This window comes from Callorhinus ursinus, unplaced genomic scaffold, assembly GCF_003265705.2.
Source record: "Callorhinus ursinus isolate GAN/ISIS: 27379988/994484 unplaced genomic scaffold, GSC_fseal_2.0 scaffold13, whole genome shotgun sequence".
NCBI lineage: Eukaryota > Metazoa > Chordata > Mammalia > Carnivora > Otariidae > Callorhinus > Callorhinus ursinus.
The window spans coordinates 21,502,529-21,530,464 of record NW_027397075.1 but is presented as its reverse complement, the minus strand read 5'-3'; the positions used below and the strand labels follow the sequence as shown (position 1 = coordinate 21,530,464).

At 43.7% G+C, this 27,936-nt stretch overlaps 1 protein-coding gene across 1 annotated transcript in view; it reads left to right on the top strand.

Moving 5' to 3' along the window:
* The window catches only part of SPMIP3 (sperm microtubule inner protein 3), a 35,621-nt gene that overhangs the window by 6,845 nt on the left and 840 nt on the right, over nucleotides 1-27,936 (top strand). Inside the window, 3 exon segments of the mRNA XM_025877447.2 lie at nucleotides 1,906-1,974; nucleotides 7,963-8,058; nucleotides 20,998-21,170. Coding sequence (XP_025733232.1) covers nucleotides 1,919-1,974; nucleotides 7,963-8,058; nucleotides 20,998-21,170 — 325 coding nt within the window. The 5' untranslated portion in view covers nucleotides 1,906-1,918.

The following is a 27,936-nucleotide window of genomic DNA, read 5'->3' as shown; positions in this document are numbered from 1 at the left end:
CGGGACCACTTCACAGGGTTTCTGGAAGATGGGTTAATTCATGCCACCTGACACGTAATACATGTCCATACATAGAAACTCATATTTCTCTTTTCTCAAAGGTGCTGTTTTGGTTACAGAACGCACACATGCGTTATTGCACACTTGACCCTCCAGAGAGATATTGTAATCATCAGTATATAGAGCAGGGGGCCTTCGTCTGTTTGGGCTGCCATACCAAATTACCCTAGACTGGGTAGTTTCTAAACATCAGAAATTTATTTCTCGCAGTTCTGGAGGCTGGAAGTCCAAGATCAGAGCACCAGTGGGGTCAGGTTCTGGTGGGAGCCCTCTGCTGGGCTGCAGGCTGCCCACTTCCTGTTGTGTCCTCACGTGACAGGAAGAGTACACGGGAGCTCCCTGGGGTCTCTTTCATAACACCACTAGCTCCATTCATGAGGCTCCACCCCCCCCGTACTTCCCAAAGGCTCTGCTTCTAAGTACCAACACTTTGGGATCAGGACGTAACGTGTGAATGTGAGGGGCTCAGGGGTAGGATATGGGTCTCCTTCCAATGTTCTCCTGCTACACTGTTCTTTACCAGGTTCATGCAACAGAGGCCCAATTGTCTCTATAGCCACATAATATGAACACATAGTACAAAATTTATAAGGTGCACAAAGGTAAACCGTAAAAGAGTAAGGCTTTGTCCCACCTCTGTTCCCCAGGCACTCCATTTCTCTCCCCAGTGTTGACTCTTTCTCAAGTGAATATTTAGATGGAGTAGTCTTCTGTGGCAAGTCTTCTCCAGTAGGTGATCTGAGGCAATATGAATTTTAGACTAGAAACAATATGTATTGTATGTTCACGTCTGGGAAACAGAAAAAGATTGATGTAGATGATGAGGCACTTACAAAATCATTGGAGGGACAATGAGAAGCAGACTCTGGGGAAGGCCTCCAGGAACTCCTGGAACACCTTCACAAAACTGACCCATCGTGGGAGCAGCTACCTGGGCCCCACTCAGGAAGCTCTTTCCAGAACCTCCTCCCAAAGCCGCCACCACTGCCACTGCAGGGCTGTGCTCCACAGACCCAAAGGTGGCATTTGAACACGGGAAGGCAGGGTTCAGCCACTGCCTTCAATGCACTTGCTTCTTGACACCCAGCACTGCAGAAACTCACCATACCACAGCTTCTGGCCTTGCCTGTCAGTAGAAAGGGTCCATGCAGCACACAGCGGACTCAGTCTCATTTCTGCCTTCCGAGTTTCAATCTAGCCTGTGCGGATGGAGGAGTCTAATTCCTATCCAGCGCACAAGGTGCCAGAGAGTTGGGGCGCGTAACGCCGAGCCTGCGAACTTGTGCAGTAGGAAGGCACTCTAATCAGGTGAGAACCGGCACAGTAGTTTCTATTCATGTTTTTATTTTTTTAAGATTTATTTACTTATTTTAGAGGGAGAGCACACAAAAGCAGGGGGAGGGGCAGAGGGAGACAAGCAGACTCCCCACTGGGCAAGGAGCCCCATGTGGGGCTAAGTCTTACAACCCTGAGATCATGACCTGAGCCAAACCCAAGTGTCGGACACTTAACCAAATGAGCCACCCAGGCACTCCAGTAGTTTCTATTTTTAAAGAAAAGTGTATCTGTATGTATTGGCTTATGCTTTCCACTTTATTTATTTATTTATTTATTTTTTGCCCTTTATAAGTTTATGTCCTTCCCTAAGTGGTCTAGCAAAAGCCATGGCTGGTCTATCTATTCTTCAGTTTTCTTACTGTTATTTCTTTCAAGACAGAATTGGTGGCACTAGATAGCTCCTGCGTGGAAATGGACTGTGTGTAGAGTGTGTTCACAAAATACGCAATATACTATGTAGTGTATATAAATTTCCAATATCAACCTTCACTCTGTAATATTTTTTAGACTCCCATCCACCATGGCTGCCATCCGGCTTCGAGAATTTATTGACCGCCGCCCAGTGATCCCATCCAGGTAATGTCCTTCCAGACGCAGATGCCATCCAGAGCTGCAGTGGGGCAGATGGACATCTGGGGGGCAGACTTGTTCACCTGCTGCTCTCTGATTGACAGATAACTGCTCCCAGAGGTTCCAGTGACGTTTCTTTGGGTTTGGGGAAAGTTAAAAAAAAAAAAAAATCCCACACTCATGGCAAAATCCAAGCAAACAGGCAACTCCAAACTCCCCAAAGATTGGAAGAATATTGGTTTTTGCTTGGGAAGGACATCAGCAAGAAGTATGAGGAGCCTCAGCCCACATTTTGGTGGGGACCCCTTTACTCTGCTTGGGATCAAACAGACTCCTTCGTGCTTCTGCTGTATGGGAGACGGTTACACAGATTGAAACTAAGTAGGATGTTTACTCTTCCTCCGAATTCAAAGATGGCCCAGGACTAACAAGTTCCTAGATGTATTTTCTTGTGCTAAATTCATCTTGCTGAGAGATATTGGATAATAATCTATAGACCCTAACCTCACCTTCCCTTCACCACTGGCCGTGGGGTCTGCAGAGGTTTAGAAGCTATGAAATTTGGGCAGGAACCCTCACATAGCAAGTGACTTTGGGGTCAGCCTCTTTGGGTTCGTGGTTTCGAGTAAGCCTCATGTTTATTTTAGTATCTAGTTATTTTTAACAATGTTTAGTCAACAAAGATAAGTCCTTCTGCTTCCAGAAATTACTGAAGGAGGGGTGGGGAAAGGATGCTGTGTTCCTACACACTTTGAGTCCTCCTTCAGAGAAACTACAGAGTCTATCCTTGCTTCCGGGAAACCCGCATGAGGAGGAACCGGAGGGATGGGTTCCCGTATTTCCTGATTTCTGCCTCCCCACAAGCCCTTGGTCTTTCTGAGTGTGTTTGAGATTTGTCTTGTCCACTGTTGGGTTATTTAACTGTGGGTCATCTCCTGGGCAAAATGGAAACCAACCTCCCTCAGCTGCTGCTGCCTGGAGTTCTGTGGAACCAAGTCAGAGTCACGGGGCCTGGCCTAAGCCAGCCCGTGGGGAGCCTGAGGGGTTAGGTGGAATGCTGTGCAGCAAGCACGGGCTCCATGACGTCCTAAAGCGGGGCTGGATTCTGTTCTCTGTGCTCATCCATCAGAGTCCCACGAGGAGGCAGGCCGCCTGAACTAGGCTGGGGCCCCAGCCTCCCCACCATACTCACTGTGGAGCTGGATGCCTTTCCTGCCTCTGCAACAGTAAGGGGGAGCTAACCCCTCAGGAGGTTCCTCAGTGGTACCTCCAGGCTGTATGTCCCACGCTCTGCTGCCTCGCCCCACTCACCTACAGCAACTTCCCACTCATGCCCTCCTCCTGCCCATTCTCCAGCACACGCTCCATAAAATGTAAATTGGATCAAAGCCCTCAGTTGCATAAAACCCTGCAATCACTGCATGTTGCACAAAATCTAAACTCTGCTGGGGCCTATACGGCCCTGCAGGAACTGGCCCTGCCCCTGCTTTGGTCTCCTCCCTCCCACTGTCTTTCCTGTGTTCCTCCAACAGGCCAGTCTCACTCACACCCAGTGCATTTTTGCTCATTTCGTTTTCACAACAGCTGTGAGGTCTAGAGGGTAAACTGAGGCACAGAGTACTTAAATGACTGTCCCATGATCCCACAGCTAGTAAGGAATTGGCAGAGGTAGGATTTGAACCCATGAATCTGGCCCCAACATCTGTGCTCTTGATTCCTACTCTTGGCTACACATCCAGGGAGGCCCCTCGGGTGGGCTCATTTGCCTCCCTCCACCCACCATCGTCACCTCTGTGGAGCCAACTGCCACATGTAGTAGTTCCTCTGTGCACATTTGTGAACATGAATGAATCAGTGAATATCCTGTCACAGATTTGTGTCCTGCTGCCTGGCAGTCTCTGTGGAAGGCCTGACCTCCTCCTTCCGCTCAGACAATATCTGGTCCCTCCTTATGCGCCCAAACCTTGGGACCTCGTGAGGGAACCTTGGGACCTCGTGAGGGAACCTTGGGACCTCGTGAGGGAAAATGGAATCACACATTGGCAGGGGCGCCCGATAAAATTAAATATTCAAGGGTTCACACAGCTCCCCTAAGAATTGTATCAGAGGCTAATGTGACCTGCTGTCACCCCCAAGCGACAGGCCTGTCACTCAGACAGACTGAGGGCTGGGTTGTTTTGCAGAGCACTGGACGCTCCCGAAAAGATTGCTTCATGTGGAGTAGTCACAGTGTGGTGTGGTTTTCTCCACAGAGAAAAGATGTGGAATTTCTGTCAGACTTAAGATGGAGTTTTAAAACACTGCCTGAAGTGGTCTCTGGGAGACCCAGAGGCAGCTGTGGGGGGCAGCTTTTTATGCCCAGACCTATGGCAACCCTACCACAGATCACCAAGTATGTTCACCCCGTCTCGTTGACTCACGGAGTCATTCCGGGAGGTGATGGTGTGCCCCCCCTACTTTACTGACAGGGAACCTGAGGCTTCCCTCTTCCTTGAGGGGATAATGGGTCTGGGAGATGGCAGAGCAGGCATGGAGGGGTCCATCCTCTGTGCTGACTAGCTTGTGTCTTCACTAAGTGACTCATTCCCCCGAGCCTGTTCCTGACTGGCCCAGCATTTACTCACTGTGTATGATGAGTCAGTGCCTGAATGTGGTTTTCTCTACCAGATTGTGAACCCTTGGGTAGAAGATAATATTTATCATCACTGTGTCCCTAGCACCTGGCCCACGAGAGCCACCGTAGAACCTTCAATGGGGACTCGGCTCACTGAATGGAAGGCCACTCCCAGCTAACATGGCTGCGCTATTCCTTCTCCTCTTCCTCTGGTGCATGGCATCTACTTCTTGTCTGCCAGTGAAAGAATCCCAGAGTTCCTATAAAAAAAGGAACTTTTTTTCTTCTGAAAAAAAGCCATCCTGTATACACAGAGATGACTCCAGATGCACCACAGAGTTCAGAGACTAGGGTTTGATCCACGGCTCTGGCATTTACCAGCCAGGTAATGTTTGGAGAGCCCACTTGACTTCTCCGAGCCTCGGTCTCATGTTCTGTAACAGGGTGTTCATAATATTTACCTGGCAAAGTGACTGGGAAATAGATGAGATCACCCTCCTAAAGCCTGAGGCCCAACACAGACATAACAAAGGACAGCAGAGTCACCTAGGAGCATGGGCCACCTCCAGCCATGGGGCCAGGCTCTTGAGGGACGAACCCTCCTGGCCTCCCTTGTGTATGCTGAATTTTGTCCGTGGCTAAGCCCAGATTTCTGCTCCTGTGACATGCACTCTCCCAGGTGACAGGTTTGCTCTTGTCTGGACAAAACACATCACCTCAAAGAGCCAAGCTGTCAGGCAGGGACTGGTAAACAATGTGTGGGGGAATCAGACAAAGCAGGACTCCGGCTCCCACCCAAGAAGGAAAGACCTTCCTACAACTCATTCAGGAATTTTGCAAGCCAAGTTAACGGATGGGTCTGAGCAGAGCTCCAATAGGGGTCCTTAGCCAGGTCTGCACCCAAGGCCCTCAGGAGAAGCCTCTGGGAACACTGGTTGACAAGCCAAGTTAGGCATTGCCCCCCATTAACCTCCTGACTGGGAGCTTTCTCCTGTTTGAGCTGAAGTTAGGCCACATGGGGAGCTTGGAAAGTCTACCCAAAGAGTTGGAGACAAAATGCGCCATTCTTTCCCCAGAACTTTCTGCTTCTCCACCCAGCCCTTCTTCCCTCCAATGCCTGCTCACACACTTTCCCTTCCTCTCCCAGCTCCTGGGCCAAAACCTACCAAGAGAGACTCCCCAGGGATGGTGAGCAGGGTGTGTTACCCAGTCCTGGTAAAGAAGCGCTTCTCCATTCTCAAAACAGCTTTTGCAGACTGTGTCTAAGGACCAGTGCTTAGATTACTCACCTGTATTCATCAGGCACTGGTTATATGCATGCTAGGGAAGAATCCATGGTCAAGACTCAGCCTACTGAAAACAGCACAGCAACTGTGAGAAACCAGTGTGGATTTGGAACCCCACTGGGGTTCTTAACAAAGCATAACATGACCCTAGGGTAATCTCTCCAAGGTAGCACTTCAGAAACGGGATGGATGCCCAAGAAAGTCCCACTGCCAGGCACTCAAAAATGTCATTTTCTCCCTATTATTGTGCCAGTTCCTCTCTCTCCATATGACTTAATCCCTGCTGTTATGCACTCTTCAGGGCTCAGTCATATTATCCTAGCCACGGGGCAGGCCCAGACAGACTGTGGTTTTCTGAAAATCAGAGCTCCCCAAGGTCCTGTTTGCTTAGACAGACAGACCCACCCTGTTCACAGAGCTCGCCTTTCACACTCGTTGGACAGCGAGGTTCCCACCGGCCCCCACACACTCTGCTCTGATCCCAACTCTGGCCACATCTTGGCTTCTAAAATTCCCCTCACCTAGAATCTCTTCCCCATCCTATTTGCCCACCCCAATCCTAGGCACCCCTCCCTTGTCTGTGCCCCCACTGACACTTTATTCAGATCACTATTTCAGCACATAAAGAGCATTGTAAGGGTAAGCAGTAATTCCTAGTCAGCTCTGTATCTGCAGAACCCAGAGCGTGCAGGCCCAGTATGTGCACTCAGTAAATTCTGGTTGGCCGGCAGCCATGGGTCAGGCTTTTGTTCATCACCCAACACAGATTTGGCGAGCTACTTCATACAAAACTATGTACCCCTGTGGACTGACTCTTCCCTTGGACCGCGGATGGCACCTACTGAGTGCTCAGAATCCGTGGAAGGTCCCCAAAGACCTACATACCACAAACTCTCTAAAGTCATCCTCCCCACAATGGTCACCTGTGTCCCCTCAGTCTCCTGAGGAATGGCAGCCTTCTTCCTTACGTCTGAAGCCCAAGGGCAAGCCTGTCCTTGTCTTGGACATTTCCCTCTCAGCTTCAACCTTTTCTCCCACAGTGTCCTTGGTCCTGTCCAGCCACCTTCCCACCACACAGCTCAGAGCTTCTCCATGTCCCACGTTAAATGACTACAATTAACTCCTGGCCAATCTCTGTACTTCTCATCAGACTGTCCTCCACATTTTTGTCCACACTGCCACTGGCAAAGATCTTTCTAGAATAAAAATTGCGCTAAGTCATTAACCTTCTTAAAAATGCTACCAAGACTCCCTGTCACCTACATGAGTGGTTCTCAACCTTTCAAGACACAACACTCCCTTTATTTATAACAAATATTTTGTAATGTTCCTACTGCTCTTCTGAAATAAAATCTGCAAATAACATAATCCAACTATACATAATTCTAATATAACCACATAACGCAGTGACTATAATCTGAAAGGAAAATGAATTGATTGTAAAATAAGATGTCTTTCAAAAGGTGAGGTCTGGGCACCACAGCGCCCTCACCAAGCCTCACCTTGCCTCCCCCCAGCTCTGGGGTTCAGCTGTCTGCCCTGCCTCACCTTCACACCCAGAAACACTTCCTACACTCTTTGTGCCTCAAAACCTCCTCAAAGCCCAGCCTTCCCCAGCAGGGCTAGGCTTCCTCCTCCAGCCCACAAGCACCCTGTGCCCCATCCTAGTGCCTATTCATTTCTTGCCCCATACACTTAATCGATGCAGTTTAAAAAAACAAAAACAAAAAACTTGTGAAAGTTTGTAAACCTACCCAAAGTATTAAAAAACAGTATAAGGAACCCCCATTTATCCATTTTCACATTTTGACGATTATCAGCATTTGCCCCCATGGTCTTATATATCCTTTTATTTCTTTTTCTGATATTTTGAACCTAATACCTGACACGTCGAATATTTCCTTATGAATCTTGAGAACCAAATCCTGAAAAACGGGTAACAGAAGATGTTCCCATCAAGAAATTCCATGGGTTTAGGGACCGAGGGCAAAGTGTGTGGATATTTTATTAGGACCACAGCTGCACTCTTCTGTAAAGAACTAATTGTAGTAATTACTTTTTTTCCTTTTATCACCTTCTTACTTTCTCCACTAGTATATTCATCGCTCATCAAGGAAAGGACGTCCAAGGATACTATCCCGGGCAGGTGGCAAGAGTCCATTCTGATTCTAGTGTGAAGAGACCTCCCAGGTGAGACACCTTCCCAAATCTTCGTTTTCAAAAATTTCACTAAAGTGAGAAGGATAAGTGGAAAAAAAAATAGGAGTCACAATTTGTAGTCATAATAATAATAACAATGAATAATAATAATAATTGTTATTTAATAGATTCAAAAAGTTCGGAAGGAAATACACCAAACTGTTAACAATGGCTTTTTCTGAATGGTAAGATGGTGGTATTTGTATTTTTATTTTTTAACTTTTTCTCCATTTTCCAGATTTTCTCTAATGAACATATATTACTTTTATAATCAACAATAAATACAAAATGTTATGAAATCATCAAAGAAATTTAAGAAACACCATGAGTTCAGAGTTTCACCTTGTTCAAAAAACTTACCCTTCCTGAGACTCAGTTTCCCTCTCAGGAAAATTGTGAATTTGGCCTAAACAGTTTCTGCATTTCCGGATGTGATTTTTAACAAGAAGAAAAGGAAGAAACAAAAAACAGTCACTTGGATGTTATTTTCTAGTTTGGGGAGGCTAGAAACCACAGTAGTTAGGAGCAGCAATTTGAGTTAACTTTTGAAATAGCTGATCTTGGGCAATTTTAAATCCTCCTCTGGGAATCAGTTGCCTTATCTGTTAAATAAAATATTGTCATAAAATTCCAGAACATAGCAAGCACTTGAAATATGAGTGCTATTATTTTGACTTCATCGTCTAATGTATTTTCCAAATTTCTTCACTTAATTGCCTTCGATGTAGTCAACTCCTCATTATCCTCATGCAAAGAAAAGGGAGCCATGGCATCTACAAAGCAGCACAGAGTCTTAATTTAATAGAAGATCAAACTAGAAGTAGCGTTAGAGGTCATTCTGATCCAGTTAAGTGAGTAAGACGTAGCCCAGAGAAGTGACATGTCTTGCCCAAGGTACAGTTGGTTGGTGTGAAAGCTGGTACTTGGAACTATGCAGATTTTCTGATTCTCAGTTCAAGGCTCTTTGTTCTAATTCAGATACACAAGTATGGTAAATTCTCGTTGGGGCTGGCCCCACCCCCAGGCACTCTCCCCATGTGCTCTGTGGGTTCTGACTACACACCCGACTCCAACACCCGGTCCACGAATGTCCGTCCTCCTCCTCACAGGACGGCTCAGACAAAGGGAACCTGGATTCTACTTCTACTTGACTCTGGCAAGACTAACGCCCGCCCAAGATCAGCCTTAAGGGGAGAACTTAGTGCAGATGTCAATCAGTGACTTTAGTAAGCTTCTAGTTAAAAATAAGAAGGAAAAGACAAGCCCCTGAGCGCTCCCCAATCCCCCCCCCAAAAAAAAACAGGAAATAAGGCAGTTCTTGGGACAAATCCTAACTTCAGTTTTTGTAGTTGTAGTATAACTTGATAGGTGTCTCTGGCTTACCTTCCCCAGATATATTCCTCTACCAACTTAACAGTTCCAGTATTAGAATCCAATCCTTTGAATGAAAGTCTTGTCTTCAGGATACTGATGTATTACTTGAAAATGGCGACTATTCTGGTTCCATAGAAACACCCTAGGCAAAGGCAGAGTGGGCTACCAGTCCCGCAGGGGTAAATCTAGGGACAATCACCAAGATGTGGTTCAGAAGCCACAGCTCTCAGTGGCGCAGAAGTGACCAAACGTCAGGGATGGTTACACAGAACCCAACTTCACAAAGGACTGACCTGTTCATCAGGCAGTTAATATTTGATTGACGGGGAGGTGAGGGGGGCATGCTTTTGTAGGGAAAGGAGTGCTCCTGTGCACCATTTAAGGTGCCCACTTTACAAGACTAAGTGCCTCCTAAGCATGAAATAGAGAAGGTAGAGGTGGGCGGGAATTTTCTGTGCTTCTCCAAGCCTATGCTTCACAGAGCACCATCCACCCACCAGCCTTTCCCACCCCTCCCCCAACCAGTACCACATTCACACCCTCACATTCTCGCCCTTACTTTTTTCTGAACTTCAGGCAGAACCTATCCATTTCTGCTAAACAATCTTTAAAGAAGGCCCATTATAATCAAGTTTTTACCCAAATATAGAATCACAATACATTATGATTATATAGTTTCAGTCACCTCGTTTAAGTGTGATTAATCATGGTGATCCCATCAAGTAAGAATACATCCTACTATTAAATGATGGGGTTTAGATGTTCCTAAATGTCACCCAACATCTAATATTTTTCACACCTAGAGCCGCTCACTTCATATATTTTATAGTTTAAAAATACCCATGTTGGGGTGCCTGGCTGGCTCAGTCTGTAGAGCGTGTGACTCTTGGTCTCTGGGTGGTGAGTTCAAGCCCCACACTGGGAGGAGAGATTTTTAAAAAGTAAAATAAAGCAAAATTTAAAAATATGCATGTTTATTACAACATTCAGAAAGCATTAATAAAAAAAGAAATGAAATTACCCATGTCATCACTCAGAGATAGATAATCATGCAGAACATTCCAGATCTACACAAAATGGAATGAATAGTATTTTGAAACCCTTTTTTATCCCCCCCCCAGTTTATTGAGATAGTGTTGACAATATAACATCGTATTTGTTTAGGTTGTACAACATAATGATTTAATATATTTACATATTGTGAAGTGATTACTACAATAAGTTTAGTTAATATCTATCACCTGATATAGTTGCAAATTTTTCACTAATGATGAGACTTTTAAGATCTACTATCTTAGCACCTTTCAAATATACAATATAGTGTAATTAACTATAATCACCATATAGTACATTACATTTCCAGAACTTATTTATCTGGAAATTTGTCCCTTTTGACCTCCTTCACCCATTTCTCCCATCCCCCAACTCTGTGTCGGGCAACCACCATTCTGTTCTCTTCTTCTATGCATTTGGTTTTTTTATATTCCACATATAAGTGAGATCATACAGTACTCGTCTTTATCTGACATTTCATTTAGCACAATGCCCTCAAGGTCCATCCATGCTACAACAAATGGCAGGTTTTCCTTCTTTTCATGGCCAAATAGTATTCCATTTTATATACATATACGATACCTCCATCCTTTCATCCATCAGTGAACACTTAGATTGTTTCTATGTCTTGGCCATTGCAAATAATGCTGCAGTGAATGTGGGGGTGCAGCTATCTCTTTGAGATAGGGATTTCATTTTCTTCTGATAAATACCCAGAAGTGGAATTGCTGGATCATATGGTAGTTCTATTTTTAATGTTTTGAGGAACCCACATGCTGTTTTCCACAGTGGCTACCAACAGTGCACAAGGGTTCCTTTTTCTTGTCAAAACCTCTTATCTCTTGCCATTTTGATAATAGCCATTCTAACAGGTGTGAGCTGATAGCTCATTGTGGTTTTGCTTTGCATTTCCCTGACAATTAATGACTTGGAGCACTCCTCATGAACCTGTTTGCCCTCCGTATGTCTTCTTTGGAAAAAAAGGTCTATTCAGATTCTCTGCCCATTTTTTAATCAGATTGGGTTTTTTTGCTATTGAGTTGAAGGAGTTATTTATGTATTTTGGATATTAATTCCCTATCAGATAATATGATTGGCAAATATTTTCTCCCTTTCTGCAGGTTGTCTTCTTATTTTGTTGCCTTCCTTTACTATGCAATAAAAGCTTTTTAGTTTGATGTAGTACCATTTATTTTTGTTTTTGTTGCCTTTCCTTTTGGCATCAAATCCAAAACAAATCTTTGCCAAGACTAATGTTCAGGAATTTACTCCCTGTGTTTTCTTCTAGGAGTTTTATGGTTTTAGGTTTTAGGTATTACCTTCATATCTTTAACCTATTTTAAGTTGATCTTTGTGTATGTTATAAGATAGTTTTATCTGTTGCATGTGGCTTTCCAGTTTCCCAGTACTACTTATTAAAGAAACTATCCTTTCCCCATTGTATATTTTTGGTTCCTTTGTCATAAATTAATTGACCACATAGACGCGGGTTTATTTCTGTGTTCACTATATGGTTCTGTTGATCTATGTGTCTATTTTTATGCCAATAGTATACTGTTTTGATTACTATGGTTTATAATATGAAATCAGGAAGCATGATGTCTCCCCTTTGTTCTTCTTTCTCAAGATTGCTTTAGCTATTTGAGGCCTTTTGTGGGTCCATACAAATTTTAGGATTCTTTGTTCTAGTTCTATGAAAAATGTCTGGAATTTTGATAGGGATTGCATTGAAAATGTAGGTTGCTTTGATAGTATGACCATTTTAGCAATACTAATTCTTCCAATTCATGAGCACAGAATATCTTCCCATTTATTTGTGTTTTCTCCCATTTCTTTTATCAAGGTCTTAGAGTTGGCAGAGTATACGTCTTTCATCTCCTTGGTTAAATTTACTCCTAAGTATTTTATTGTTTTGATGTAATTGTAAATGAGCGTGTTGTCTTAATTTTTCTGATAGTTCTTGTTAGTGCATAGAAATGCAATAAATTTTTGTATGTTGATTTTGCAACTTTACTGAATTCCTTTATTAGTTCTAAGAGGTTTTTTGTGGCGTCTGTAGGGTTTTCCACATACAGATCATGTTATTTGCAAATAGAGACAGTTTTATTTCTTTTCCTTGCCGAATTGCTCTGGACGGGACTTCCAATACTATGTTGAATAAAAGTGTTGAGAGTAAGCATCCTTGTCTTATTTCTGATCTTAGAGGAAAAGCTTGCAGCTTTTCACCTTTGAGTATGATGTTAGCTGTGAGCTTGTCATATATGGCCTTTTATTATGCTGAAATATGTTCCCTTGATACCCACATTGTTGACAGTTTTTTATCATGAATAGATGTTGAATTTTGTCAAATGCTTTTTTGCATCTATTGAGATGATTGTATGATTTTTATTCTTCAATTTGTTAATGTGACGTATTTTGTTGATTTGCTGATGTTGAACCTTCCCTGTAGCCCTGGAATAAATTCCACTTGATCATGGTGTATGACCCTTTTAATATATTGTTGAATTCAGTTTGATAATATTTTGTTGATTGAAACCTTGTTTTGTATAACAGTTTTCTGGAGATAATTCACATCCCATACAACTCATCCATTTAAAGTGTTCAATTAAACTCAAAACTTTTTTTTTAATTTTTTTATTGTTATGTTAATCACCATATATTACATCATTAGTTTTTGATGTAGTGTTCCATGATTCATTGTTTGTGCATAACACCCAGTGCTCCATGCAGAACGTGCCCTCTTTAATACCCATCACCAGGCTAAACCATGCCCCTACCCTCCTCCCCTCTAGAACCCTTAGTTTGTTTTTCAGAGTCCATCGTCTCTCATGGTTCGTCTCCCCATCCGACTTGCTCCCCTTCATTTTTCCCCTCCTGCTATCTTCTTCTTTTTCTTTCTTCTTAACATATGTTGCATTATTTGTTTCAGAAGTACAGATCTGTGATTCAACAGTCTTGCACAATTCACAGCGCTCACCATAGCACATACCCTCCCCAATGTCTATCACCCAGCCACCCCATCCCTCCCACCCCCCACCACTCCAGCAACACTCAGTTTGTTTCCTGAGATTAAGAATTCCTCATATCAGTGAGGTCATATGATGCATGTCTTTCTCTGATTGACTTATTTCACTCAGCATAATACCCTCCAGTTCCATTGACGTCGTTGCAAATGGCAAGACTCATTCCTTTTGATGGCTGCATAATATTCCATTGTGTATATATACCACTTCTTCTTTATCCATTCATCTGTCAATGGACATCTTGGCTCTTTCCACAGTTTGGCTATTGTGGACATTGCTGCTATAAACATCGGGGTGCACGTACCCCTTCGGATCCCTACACTTGTATCTTTGTGGTAAATACCCAGTAGTGCAATTGCTGGGTCATAGGGTAGCTCTATTTTCAACTGTTTGAGGAACCTCCATACTGTTTTCCAGAGTGGCTGCACCAGCTTGCATTCCCACCAACAGTGTAGGAGGGTTCCCCTTTCTCCACATCCCCGCCAACATCTGTCGTTTCCTGACTTGTTAATTTTAGCCTTCTGACTGGTGTGAGGTGGTATCTCATTGAGGTTTTGATTTGGATTTCCCTGATGCCGAGCGATGTTGAACACTTTTTCATGTGTCTGTTGGCCATTTGGATGTCTTCTTTGGAAAATGTCTGTTCATTTCTTCTGCCCATTTCTTGATTGGATTATTTGTTCTTTGGGTGTTGAGTTTGAGAAGTTCTTTATAGATTTTGGATACTAGCCCTTTATCTGATATGTCATTTGCAAATATCTTCTCCCATTCTGTCGGTTGTCTTTTGGTTTTGTGGACTGTTTCTTTTGCTGTGCAAAAGATTTTTATCTTGATGAAATCCCAATAGTTCATTTTTGCCCTTGCTTCCCTTGCCTTTGGCGATGTTTCTAGGAAGAAGTTGCTGCGGCTGAGGTTGAAGAGGTTGCTACCTGTCTTCTCCTTTAGGATTTGGATGGACTCCTGTCTCACGTTTAGGTCTTTCAACCATTTGGAGTCTATTTTTGTGTGTGGTGTAAGGAAATGGTCCAGTTTCATTCTTCTGCATGTGGCTGTCCAATTTTCCCAACACCATTTGTTGAAGAGATTGTCTTTTTGCCATTGGACATTCTTTCCTGCTTTGTCAAAGATGAGTTGACCATAGAGTTGAGGGTCCATTTCTGGGCTCTCTATTCTGTTCCATTGATCTATGTGTCTGTTTTTATGCCAGTACCATACTGTCTTGATGATGACAGCTTTGTAATAGAGCTGGAAGTCCGGAATTGTGATGCCGACAGCTTTTCTTTTCTTTTTCAATATTCCTCTGGCTATTCGGGGTCTCTTCTGGTTCCATACAAATTTTAGGATTATTTGTTCCATTTCTTCGAAAAAAGTGGATGGTATTTTGATGGGGATTGCATTGAATGTGTCGATTGCTCTAGGTAGGATTGACATCTTCACAATGTTGGTTCTCCCAATCCATGAGCATGGAACGGTTTTCCATTTCTTTGTGTCTTCTTCAATTTCTTTCATGAGTATTTTATAGTTTTCTGAGTACAGATCCTTTGCCTCTTTGGTTAAATTTATTCCTAGGTATCTTATGGTTTTGGGTGCAATTGTAAATGGGATCGACTCCTTGATTTGTCTCTCTTCTGTCTTGTTGTTGGTGTATAGGAATGCCACTGATTTCTGTGCATTGATTTTATATCCTACTACTTTACTGAATGCCTGTATGAGTTCTAGCAGTTTTGGGGTGAAGTCTTTTGGGTTTTCCAAATACAGTATCATATCATCTGCAAAGAGTGAGAGTTTACTTCCTCTTTGCCGATCTGGATGCCTTTGATTTCTTTTTGTTGTCTGATTGCTGTGGCTAGGACTTCTAATACTATGTTGAATAGCAGTGGTGATAGTGGACATCCCTGCCGCGTTCCTGACCTTAGGGGAAAAGCTCTCAGCTTTTCCCCATTGAGAATGATATTCGCTGTAGGTTTTTCATAGATGGCTTTTATGATATTGAGGTAGGTACCCTCTATCCCTATACTCTGAAGAGTTTTGATCAAGAAAGGATGCTGTACTTTGTCAAATGCTTTTTCTGCATCTATTGAGAGGATCATATGATTCTTGTTCTTTCTTTTGTTAATGTATTGTATCACGTTGATTGATTTGCGGATGTTGAACCATCCTTGCAGCCCAGGGATAAATCCCACTTGGTCGTGGTGAATAATCCTTTTAATGTACTGTTGGATCCTATTGGCTACTATTTTGGTGAGAATTTTTGCATCCATGTTCATCAAGGATATTGGTCTGTAGTTCTCCTTTTTGATGGGGTCTTTGTCTGGTTTGGGGATCAAGGTAATGCTGGCCTCATAATGAATTTGGAAGTTTTCCTTCCATTTCTATTTTTTGGAACAGTTTCAGGAGAATAGGTATTAATTCTTCTTTAAAAGTCTGGTAGAATTCCCCTGGGAAGCCATCTGGCCCTGGGCTTTTGTTTGTTGGGAGATTTTTGACGACTGCTTCAATTTCCTTAGTAGCTATAGGTCTGTTCAGGTTTTCTATTTCTTCCTGGTTCAATTTTGGTAGTTGATACAGCTCTAGGAATGCACCCATTTCTTCCAGGTTATCTAATTTGCTGGCATAGAGTTGCTCATAATATGTTCTTATAATTGTTTGTATGTCTTTGGTGTTGGTTGTGATCTCTCCTCTTTCATTCATGATTTTGTTGATTTGGGTCATTTCTCTTTTCTTTTTGATAAGTCTGGCCAGGGGTTTATCAATCTTGTTAATTCTTTCAAAGAACCAGCTCCTAGTTTCGTTGATCTGTTCTACTGTTCTTTTGGTTTCTATTTCATTGATTTCTGCTCTGATCTTTATGATTTCTCTTCTCCTGCTGGGTTTAGGCTTTATTTGCTGTTCTTTCTCCAGCTCCTTTAGGTGTCGGGTTAGGTTGTGTATTTGAGACCTTTCTTGTTTCTTGAGAAAGGCTTGTATTGCTATATACTTTCCTCTCAGGACTGCCTTTGATGTATCCCAAAGATTTTGAACAGTTGTGTTTTCATTTTCATTGGTTTCCATGAATTTTTTAAATTCTTCTTTAATTTCCTGGTTGACCCATTCATTCTTTAGTAGGATGCTCTTTAGCCTCCATGTATTTGAGTTCTTTCCGACTTTCCTCTTGTGATTGAGTTCTAGTTTCAAAGCATTTTGGTCTGAAAATATGCAGGGAATAATCCCAATCTTTTCGTACTGGTTGAGACCTGATTTGTGACCTAGGATGTGATCAATTCTGGAGAATGTTCCATGGGCACTAGAGAAGAATGTGTATTCCGTTGCTTTGGGATGGAATGTTCTGAATATGTCTGTGAAGTCCATTTGGTCCAGTGTGTCCTTTAAAGTCTTTATTTCCTTGTTGATCTTTTGCTTAGATGATCTGTCCATTTCAGTCAGGGGGGTGTTAAAGCCCCCCACTATTATTGTATTGTTGTCAATGTGTTTCTTTGCTTTTGTTATTAATTGCCTTATATAATTGGCTGCTCCCATGTTAGGGGCATAGATATTTACAATTGTTAGATCTTCTTGTTGGATAGACCCTTTAAGTAGGATATAGTGTCCTTCTTCATCTCTTATTACAGTCTTTGTTTTAAAATCTAATTTGTCTGATATAAGGATTGCCACCCCAGCTTTCTTTTGGTGCCCATTAGCATGGTAAATGGTTTTCCATCCCCTCACTTTCAATGTGGGGGTGTCTTTGGGTCTAAAATGAGTCTCTTGCAGACAGCATATCGATGGGTCTTGGTTTTTTTATCCAATCTGATAGCCTGGGTCTTTTGATTGGGGCATTTAGCCCATTTACATTCAGGGTAACTATTGAAAGGTATGAATTTAGTGCCATTGTATTGCCTGTAAGGTGACTGTTACTGTATATTGTCTGTGTTCCTTTCTGATCTATGCTGCTTTTAGGCTCTCTCTTTGCTTAGAGGACCCCTTTCAATATTTCTTGGAGGGCTGGTTTTGTGTTTGCAAATTCCTTTAGTTTTTGTTTGTCCTGGAAGCTTTTTATCTCTCCTTCTCTTTTCAATGACAGCCTAGCTGGATATAGTATTCTTGGCTGCATATTTTTCTCGTTTAGTGCTCTGAAGATGTCTTGCCAGTCCTTTCTGGCCTGCCAGGTCTATGTGCATAGGTCTGTTGCCAATCTAATATTTTTACCATTGTAGGTTACATATCTCTTCTCCTGGGCTGCTTTCAGGATTTTCTCTTTGTCTCTGAGACTCGTAAGTTTTACTATTAGATGTCGGGGTGTTGACCTATTTTTATTGATTTTGAGAGGGGTTCTCTGTGCCTCCTGGATTTTGATGCCTGTTTCCTTCCTCACGTTAGGGAAGTTCTCTGCTATTATTTGCTCCAATATACCTTCTGCCCCTCTCCCTCTTTCTTCTTCTTCTGGGATCCCAATTATTCTAATGTTGTTTCATCTTATCATATCACTTATCTCTTGAATTCTGCCCTCGTGATCCTGTAGTTGCTTATCTCTCTTTTTCTCAGCCTCTTTATTTTCCATCATTTGGTCTTCTATATCGCTGAATCTCTCTTCTGCCTCGTTTATCCTAGCAGTTAGTGCCCCCATTTTTGATTGCACCTCATCAATAGCTTTTTTGATTTCGACTTGGTTAGATTTTAGTTCTTTTATTTCTCCAGAAACGTTTCTCTAATAACTTCCAAGCTTTTTTCAAGCCCAGCTAGTATCTTTAAAGTCATGATTCTGAACTTTAGGTCCGACATTGTACTAATGTCTGTATTGAGTAGGTCCCTGGCTGACGGTACTATCTCTTGTTCTTTTTGCTGAGGTGATTTTTTCATCTTGTCATTTTGTCCAGAGGAGAATAGATGAATGAAAGAACAGAATGCTAACAGGTTAACAATGTCTCCAGCAAATATACTATATACAAATCAGAAAAGACCTGAAACCAGGGGAAGAGAAAGGGAAAGAAAGAAAAAAGAAAGAGAAAAAAAAAGATAAAAACAAAAACAGAACAATACAAAAAAGCAGAGTATGATCAAATATGATCAGGCTAGTGCATAGATCAGTGCCACACACTAGATTTGGGGCGTATTTTGGTCTGTTAGAAAAAAGTGCCTCCTAAAATTTTAAAGGAAGAAAGACATATATGTACAAAATAAGGGTTGATACAATAAAGGGATGGAAGATGACTGTAAAGATGAAAATTATAAAAGATTTTATAAAAGGAATTGATAAGATAAGTTGTTTGAAAAAAGAAAGAAGAAGATTTAAAAAAAAAAAGAAAAGGAGAGAATGTGATCAGGCAGGAGACTAGAACAAAGCCATACACTAGTGATTTAGGGTATATTTTGATCTGTTAGAAGAAACTGTATCTCAAAATTTTAAAGAGAGAACAACTTATATATATACGCCAAAAATAAGGGTAACTACTATGAAGGGATAAAATATGACTCTAAAAATGAAAAATTAAAAATGTTTTTTTTAAAAAAGGGATTGATAAGATGTTGGTTGAAAAAGGGAAAAATTTTTTTAAAAAGTTAAAAAAATTAACTTTGATGAACAAATGAATCATGGTAAAAAAAAAAAAAGCCATGAATTCTATGTGCAGTATTCCCCTAGCGCTGGAGTTCTCCCGTTCTCCTTGATCGGTAAACTTGGTCTTGGCTTGCTGGCTGTTCGTGCTGATCTTCTGGGGGAGGGACCTGTTCTATGGTTTCCAAATGTCTTTGCCGGAGGCGGAATTGCCCCGCCCTTGTTGGTCTGGGCTAAGCAAGCTGCTCGGGTTTGCTCTCAGGAGCTTTTGTTCCCTGCAAGCTCTCGGTACAGCTTTGGAGGACCAGGGCGAAAATGGTGGCCTCCCAATCTCCACCCGGAGGAGCTAAGAACTCAGGGCCCCGCTCCTCAGTGAGCCCCCAGAGAAAAGAAGTCACTCCTGTCTCCCCGGTCTCCGGCCGCGCTCCGTGCTCACCCGGCCTGTGACCGAGCGTTTCTATCTCTGGCCCCCGATCCCGTGTGGAGTCTCCAAACCCAGCAGATCCCTGTGGTGCGCTCCCATGCCGCTCCTCCTGGGGGAGGAAGGGGAGTCTCCCCGGCTCTGCTGATTCTTGGGTCCCTGCTGGAGGAGCAGTGGTCCGACTGGGCTGCAGATCACAGTTTATGGCAACCCCGAGCTGAGAGCCCGCGCCTCGGCTCCGTCTCTGTGGCCGGCTTCCCCGCTCTGATACCTGGGAGCTCTGCTGCATTCAGGCACCCCTGGTCTTTCTGTGTCCCCAAGGGTCCTGAGACCACACTGTCCGGGAGGATTCCACCCCCCGCTTAGCCAATGGAGCGACGTCTCTCAGCGGAGCCGACTTCTAACAGTTCCGATTTTGTGCTCTGCGGCTCTATCACTTGCCAGAAGCGGCCGACGGAGGCCCCCTCGCCGCTGTCTATCCTCCCGAATATCGCCTCGGATTCACTTCTCCGAATGTCCTACCTTCCAGAAAGTGGTCGCTTCTCTGTTCAGAGAGTTGTTGCTACTCTCCTCTTCGATCTCCTGTTGAGTTCGTAGGTGTTCAGAATGTTTTGATCCCTATTCAGCTGAATTCCTGAGACCAGACGAAATCCAGGTCTCCTACTCCTCCGCCATCTTGCTCCCAACTCAAACCTTTATTTAAACCTAATTCTGTATTGCAGACTTTTTCCCATCTCAAAATTCATAATTCTACAGCATCACTTTTAGTGGTGGGGGGGCATTCTTGTATATGACCATATCATTTTCTAAATAATCCCCCTTTTTTTAACATGAAGATTGTATCCACTCTTTTATTATCTTTAAATATTTTGGTGAGCATTCTAGGAACTAAGTCTTTGTTGATATCCCTACTTTCTGGAGTTGCTGCAACAAGGTATATGCATTTTTTAAAGATAGCAATCCTCATCACCAAAGTACTCTCCAACAAGTTGCCCAGTGAATGTGTACTCCCACAAGTGCATTAAGATATTCCCCCATTACATTTTGATTCTTCTTTATTTTTACCTTCAGAGGGTAGTTATCTCAGTGGAGGCACAGGAAAATTATAACTGATTTGAGGTTCATCCAACACCAGTTCACACCAAAGGGGTGCGTCTGGTCAAAAGAAAGCATCGATTCCTCGAGGGAACCAAATGTCCACAGAAAAATTACAATGGGAAAGGGCACTGGGAGATCTGGAGTACAGGAAGTAGCCATGCATGAGCAGACCCAGCAGAAGTTTTGATGCAGGTCACCTTCTGTAACCTGTGATTGGGGAGGAGGAGGGATGCTAAAGCGGGGGGAGCAGGGGACTGGAATCCCTGAGCCACCTACTGAAAACTGCTGGGCTGACCCTGGAGCTATGGAGTCTTGCCAATAGTATCTCGGTTGCCTCCTGGTCACTTCCAGAGAATAGATCTCAGCTGATGAGAACATGAAATGCTTTTCTTCTACTGGGTGTTCAGCAAGCTCTTTCTATTTTCATTTAGACCTCTCATAGACTTGACAATCCCACCCAAGAGAAAAAGTCAGTATCAGCCTCAACTAGACCAAGAAACTCTCATTCGATATATTTGTTTCCGAAGACATTCAAAGCCCACTGAACCACGGTATAAAGAAACCACCTACCAAAGAGACTATTCTCTGCCATTTTACAAGATTGGTAAGTCAGGTCAACCGCTCTTACTCTCTGAGATCAACCTTGCTTCAGATGAGCCTCTCTCGTGGGCTCGCTGCCATCAGTGACCAGTCAAGTTGGGGGAGGGTGTTCTTATGTGTCTAGCGCAGGAAGAAGAATTTAGAGGCTGGCCCAAGGGCTGCTTCCTCCTCTCCTCTTTTTTCTAGCTCCCTATAGAATTCAAGGATAAAAAATGCACAAATGTCCTTGGTAGGAAGCCGGCTCAAGTGTGACTACTTCTCATTAAGCCCCTTGTTACTCAACAGATTCCTTATTGTGCCTAAACGTATTGTTAAGGGAACTTTTTTTCTTTCTTATTCTCCCATTTTAAATAGCTTTATGACAATTATTTGACATTTGGAGGCATGTTTCAAAAATTCTAATTTCCCTCTACATTGCAACATGTGTGAGTATGAAGGGCCAAGCCCCCGCCATGTGACCTTGGGGGTACACACATGGACACTGATGTGGACATTACTTGTATTCCTGTTGTCATCGATGCTTTGAATTTCAGCAAGTGGGAGGAGTTGCTGCATTGACAGACTTTCTAAATGAGTAAACCCCACTATTTCTGGGGCTCTTACACTGTGGCAGATACATATTTTTTCCTCCTAAGAGCTCTTAGGTAAGTATATTACTTTCCCATTTTACAATAAAGAAGATCAAGTTGCAGAGACAATTAAGCAGCCCCAGATCACAGTGCAGTAGGTAGGAGAAGCAGAATTCAGACCAAAGCTACTTGAGACATAGGGTTCTGTGCTTGACCCTTAAGCCTTACTGCCTTTGTCACAGCTGACTCACTTGCATTTCTATTTATTTAATATTTTTCTCTCTTTTTGCTTGAATAAGAATAAGAAAATGAGTAGAAGGATGGTGGGGGGAGTGGCTGGGGGTGAGAAGGATCGGCCCTTCCTTCTGTTCTCCCCTGAAAAGGGCAGAAGCCCAGATGGAGTGCTAGGCCAGGTCCCAAGGGAACCGGGAACAACAGCAAGGAAGAGGAGAAGCAGATGGAACCGGGCAATCTCCAGATAGTGGAGCCACGGAGAGGGGGCAGGAGATGAAGCCAGATGGGCCGGATATGGGGGGGAGGCATCTGGCATAAGAGGTTACCTACCAGCAGTGCAAAGCTGGGGTCTGGGAGGGGAGAGAAGGTTGGAGCTGAGAAGGCAGCGGAGGGGAAAGGAGCTGGTAGCTAAGACGAGCTCATTTAGGGAAGGAGGTGCCAGGGGGGAGTGAGGCATGGTGGAGGTTGGGGTCCCCCAGGGGGCCCTGGAAGGGCTGTATTAAAAGGAGCTGGGGTGGGTGGGAGTGCAGGTTAGGGGCTGAAGGATGAGGCCTGGGGGAAACAGAAGCCATCAGGGGCCGAGCAGCTGAAAAGAAGAGGCGGTCAGGAGGTGTCAGCGGGGCTCCTGTCCCCACAGAACCGACTAAGCAGCTTGCCTTTTCAAGACTCACCAAGTATGAAGTCGGTTTCCCTCCCATGTGGGAATCTGCATGGGCCTTGAGTTACCAAAGTGATAGTAAACAGGACCTTCTTTACAATTCCTCTGCTATGAAGGAATCCAGTTAGACACAAAAGGTTTTCTCCCTGGCTTGTTTTAGACAACAGTTCCTAAGTCTTTCCAAACCAAGAGAACCAGGTGAGTGTTTAGCAAAGTAGTTTGATATTTATCATCTTCTGTGTCCCTAGCACTGTGCTGGGTACCATGGGAGGAGGTGAACGCAAGTCGGGGCTCTGACCTCAGCCACGGGGTGTTCCCAGTCTGATCGGGAAGATGAAGCAACCATCAGCTTATCAGTGAATGATTAAGAAGCAACTAGCAGAGCAGGAAGATGGGGTCGAGAACATGCAGCTATGGGACACAAGCTGGGCCCGCTGGATGAGGTCCGATGCAGAGAAGTGGTGCACATAGCAGACAGGGACACTGCAGCCAGGAGCATGGTGGCAGGGGATGGGATGGGGTTGAGCCTTGTGGAGTGTGGGGGGAGCAGGGAGCACTCCAGACATGAGGACGCTGGCCTGCCTGGGCCGGGCAGGAGGAGGAGGAAGTGGGGGTCACATGTGGTTGGCAGAGTAGAACAGAATGGCTGGAACTGAAGAGGCATTCAAGGAGGGAGTCTAGAAAGTTTTATTTGGACAATCAGAGCCATCTTAGGACCCAGTCAAGGGAGAACCCAGGCAGTTTCAGAGACTGTCAGTCAGTCGGCCTGCTCAGGACAGGTGCGAGAAGACACGACTAGACTACATTGGCAGTCAGGCAGGATGGAGCTGTGGAAGGGTGGGCAGGACTCAGGCCTTGGGGGGCTGCAGACTTGCACATTCTAGCTCTGCAGTGTCGGGCAAGACACTCAGCTCCTCTGAACTTGTCTGTGCCTCAGCAAAGTGGAGATTCAAAGTCTATATTTTAGGATAGCTGTTAGGATTTAAAATAGCTGTCCTGTGCCCAGAACTGTGCTAAGTGGTATGCACACGTGTGTACACACCCGTGGTTGCAATGAGTCTTAACAGCCCCCGTGGAGGTATTATTATTTACTGCATGTAACAGAAGAGAAAACTGAGCCTTAGGGACTTTAGGAAACTTCCTCAAGCTGGTAAGTCGTCAATCCAGGTCATCCAGATTTGTCACGTTCCCAACCCTTGCTCTTGAACTGAGAAGAATTCATGGGAAGTGGGAAGAAAACTCATGTGGTGTAGCATTTGGAGTGAGAAAGGACAGTATTAAAGGAGAATTCATGAGAGTGAAATGAAAGCTCAGCCTTCCACTTCTGCGGCAGGATTTTTGATGCCTGTGATAGAGATAACGGTTTTCAGCAGAAGAGGTGTCAAGTTGGCATCGGTAGATGACTGAGAATAAGGTGCTGGAAAGTGCAGGCAGGAAACCTAAGACAGGAACAGGGTCAGACAGTCCCTTCCTCGGTGAGATTTGAAGCCTGACCAATTCAAGAGGTAATTTATGTTGAAATATTCACTGCTCCATTCATTGAACCACTGATTGAGTGTGTATTAGTTATCTCTTGTGGAGTAATGTATCATTCCAAAACCTAGTGACTTACAAGATAAATGATGATGATTTTTATCTTTTAGCTGGGCACTTCTGGCTCAAGGTATCAGCCAGATGTCAGCGAGTGCTGCATCATCTGAAGGCTTGACTGAGGCTGGAAGACCCACCTCCAAGGTGGCTCATTCACATGGGTGTCACTCACATGCTGGCTGGCGACAGGGGCCCCCATGCCTCTCCAAGTGGTCTCCCCACAGGGGTGTCAAGTGTCCTGCAGGCGTGGCAGTTAGCCTCCCTAGAATGGGCAATCTGAGGTGAAGGGGGGAAATTCCAATGCCTTTTATGACCTAGGCACAGAAGTCACACACTGTCACTTCTAAGGTGTCCTACTGGTCACACATAGCCAGCCCTGAGGCAGTGTGCAAGGGGATTACCTAAGGCATGGATACCAGGGGGTGAGAATGACTGGGGTCCATCTTGGAAGCTGGCAACCATACGACGATTTGCTCATTGACACCATTGTGAACTAGCCACTGTGCTGTCCGGTGGGGGTAGACAAGATACCTGCTCTCACAGGGCTGACATGCTTTGGGGAGGGGGTGAGGTACAGAGCATAACCAAGTACACTTTTTAAAAATTATAGGCTGTAGTAGTGCTGTAAGGGAAATAAGCAGGGTGCTAAGTGTAGCGAAGGGAGATTACTTCTAATAGTGCAGTCAAGGAAAACCTCTATACAATTTTAGCTGAGCCCTGGAAAATAGTAATGAGTCACATAAAGAGCATTTAAAGGAGCAGTAAGAGCAAAAAGCTTGAAAGTGGAAAAGGCCTCAACACGTTTGAGGAACAGAAAGGGGGCAGCATAGCTGGTGTGTAGTCAGCGAGGGTACACGTGGTAAGATGCCTAGATTCCAGTCCAAGCACAAAGGAAGATCTGGAAGCGTTCCGAAGAGAGGAGAAAGCTCTCATTTGTAGTTTTTAAAAGATCACTCTGGCTGAGACCCTGTTTGGAGGTGAACAGGAGGTAGGGCACGCAGGCCAGTGAGGAAACTGTTTACTAGTTTAGAACAGAGATGATGGTGGTTTGGAGCAGCAGGGAAGATGAAAAAGAATGAATGGATTCCAGAGATATTTTGGAGGTGACATCAACTGGGCTTGGTGATAGATCTGCTGTCAAGAGCATTTTCATTCATTCATCTGTATTCTCTCAGTAAATAATTTGAGAGCCTACTTGTATGCCAGGCATTGTGCAAGGTTTTGGCAATACCACATCAAGCAAAATAGACACATTTCTACATTAAAGAAGCTTCAGTGGGGAACCAAGACAGAAATAAGCATAAAATTTCACCTGCCATAAATGCTATGAAGCAGAGTTTATGTGATGCTATAGGAGCACTTAACAAGTCAGAAAGGGACAACAAGTCTCTGAGGAAATGAGCTAGATGTTCACTAGGCAAGGAGTGGGGAAGAGCTTCGCAGAGAGTACAGCATGTGCAAAAGCCCTGTGGTAGGGGCATGACATGTTTGAGGAACTAAAAAAAAAGTAAGAATGTGCTAAAGCACAGAAATCAGGAAGGTTGGAGCAGGATGTGGCTCGAGAGATGTAACAAGGGGAGGGTTTACAGGTCATTTTCAGCTCTGGCACCTCTAGCCTGAGATTAATGGGAAACCATTGAAAAGTTTGAAGGACGGTGGATGTGCCATGATTAAAAAGTGCATTTTGGAAAGATTGCTCTAACTGTGGAGAAGGAAAAGGAGGCAGGGTGGGGAGTCGGGTGGGGCAGAGATTAAATATGGTGAGTCAGGAGCCATGGCAGTGGTTAGGCTAAATGTTCTTAACCTCGGTGACATCACTTTTAGCAATCCAGATGCCCAGGACAGACCCAGACCAATCAAACCAGGATCTCCCGGTGGGAGGGGGTGGTCCCAGGCATCAGTAACTTAAAAAACTCCCCAGGTTATTCCACCATGCAGCCAGGTTTAGGAAGCAGTGGTTTTGGCAAGTGATGATCGCTGGTAGCAGTAGAGAATTGGATGGATTTGTGAAATACTTGGTTGGCGATCATTTTGTAAACAACAATCTGGCAGGCAAAGGCTGGTCTGCAAGAGACCCAACAGAGAGAGGTCATAAATCTGAGCACTGAGAGAGAACACAGCAGGGGCTGACTCAAGCGTTTGTTTGAATCAAGAAACTGACTCCTTGAAGGAGTCTTTGGGGGAAGGGCTTCTCACAAAATAAGATGGATAGTAAGTTGTGTATCAAGGTGTGGGGTTTTTTCTCTTGACCATTTGACCAGCATTTGTGATCAGATTTTAAGGGCAGGGCTTATGTCTCAATTAGCACTGATTTGCATTTCATGTTCAGTTCTTATTTCTTTTTAGGAATTGGTGAGAAACAGATTAAATATGGATCGTGATAGATCACAGTTATCACTCAAGAAATTCTTCTTCAGGAAAAATTCCTTCTCAGCACATAGGGGTTCATTCATTTATTTAGGAAACATTTATTAAGCACAGACTATGTGCAAGACACAGTGTAAGATATGAAGACTCCATCCTCAGAGAACTTACAGCTTAGGAGGATAGGATGGCCCCTCAGACAAAAGTTGCCCTTGTATTACTCACCCCGGAGCCAAATACTTAAAAGACCTCATTCTTCAAAAATAAAACATATGCTCTCAATAGCAGTGTGACCCTTAGACTCTCTGACCTTCAGTTCTCTCATCTGCATAAAGGACTAAAAATAGTATCTACCTAACAAAACTGAGACATCCATATAAAGACTTTAGCATTCTGCTTGTAGGTAAAATTTATAAGCCTTCAAAGCTATAATAGCTATTATAACTGATCAAAGAATCAGCATGTGCCATAATAAATACTTGTAAAAAACAAACAAACAGAACAAACAAAAAACCTAACGCAATGGAATTGTATCTTATACAGGGATTAAGCTCTAAAATCAGTGCATAAGGTGGTAATGACATATAATCAAAGTTGTCCTTGCAAATCTCTTAAATTGTTCAAAGTGATAATATTAAATGATATTAAATTATTAAAGTAGCTGGACTAAATGGGATTCAGCAGACATTTTTTCTGTAGTTCTCAATTAATTATTCATTTCATTTTTACTAAATGATGACTTTCAAAGAAGTCACCCCCACAATTCCACATGAACAATAATTTCACTTTAGCAAATGGTAAGGAAATCCCAAAAATCATTTCACATGTCCTTTCAATAGTATTCCCCACCCCCAAATATGCATAGCATATTTCAGGCTTGATAGCATCCACTGTCTGTGGGCAGGGAGACGCAGAAGGAATCCCCCAAAAGTTTGTTGAATTTACCTCATTAACTGAGTGGGTCATTCCACTCCACGGCAACTCTGACAACAAGGATCACTAAGGCTGGTGAGTGGGATTCCTCACACTCCTAAACTACTTAGCTATATCTCCCTGGAGCACAATGTAACCCTCCAGAAGGTCCAAGTTGCTATTTGAACCCCACCATAAGCCTTGGAAAGTCAAACTGTTGCTTGCTACAGACAGGTACACACTTTACTAAATTAGATTTAAAAAATCCTTCCAGGGATGGCATTTCTGGTCCTACTCCTGGGTTTGATGAAATGTTATCCATTCTTAATATCAAGAAATGTTTGTATCTTTCAATGCTATTGAAGTGCTGTGGCAGGTGGAGGAGGGCAGGGAAAAGATCAGGGACTTTGGGGCCAGATACTCCTGGGTCAGGTCCCCTCATA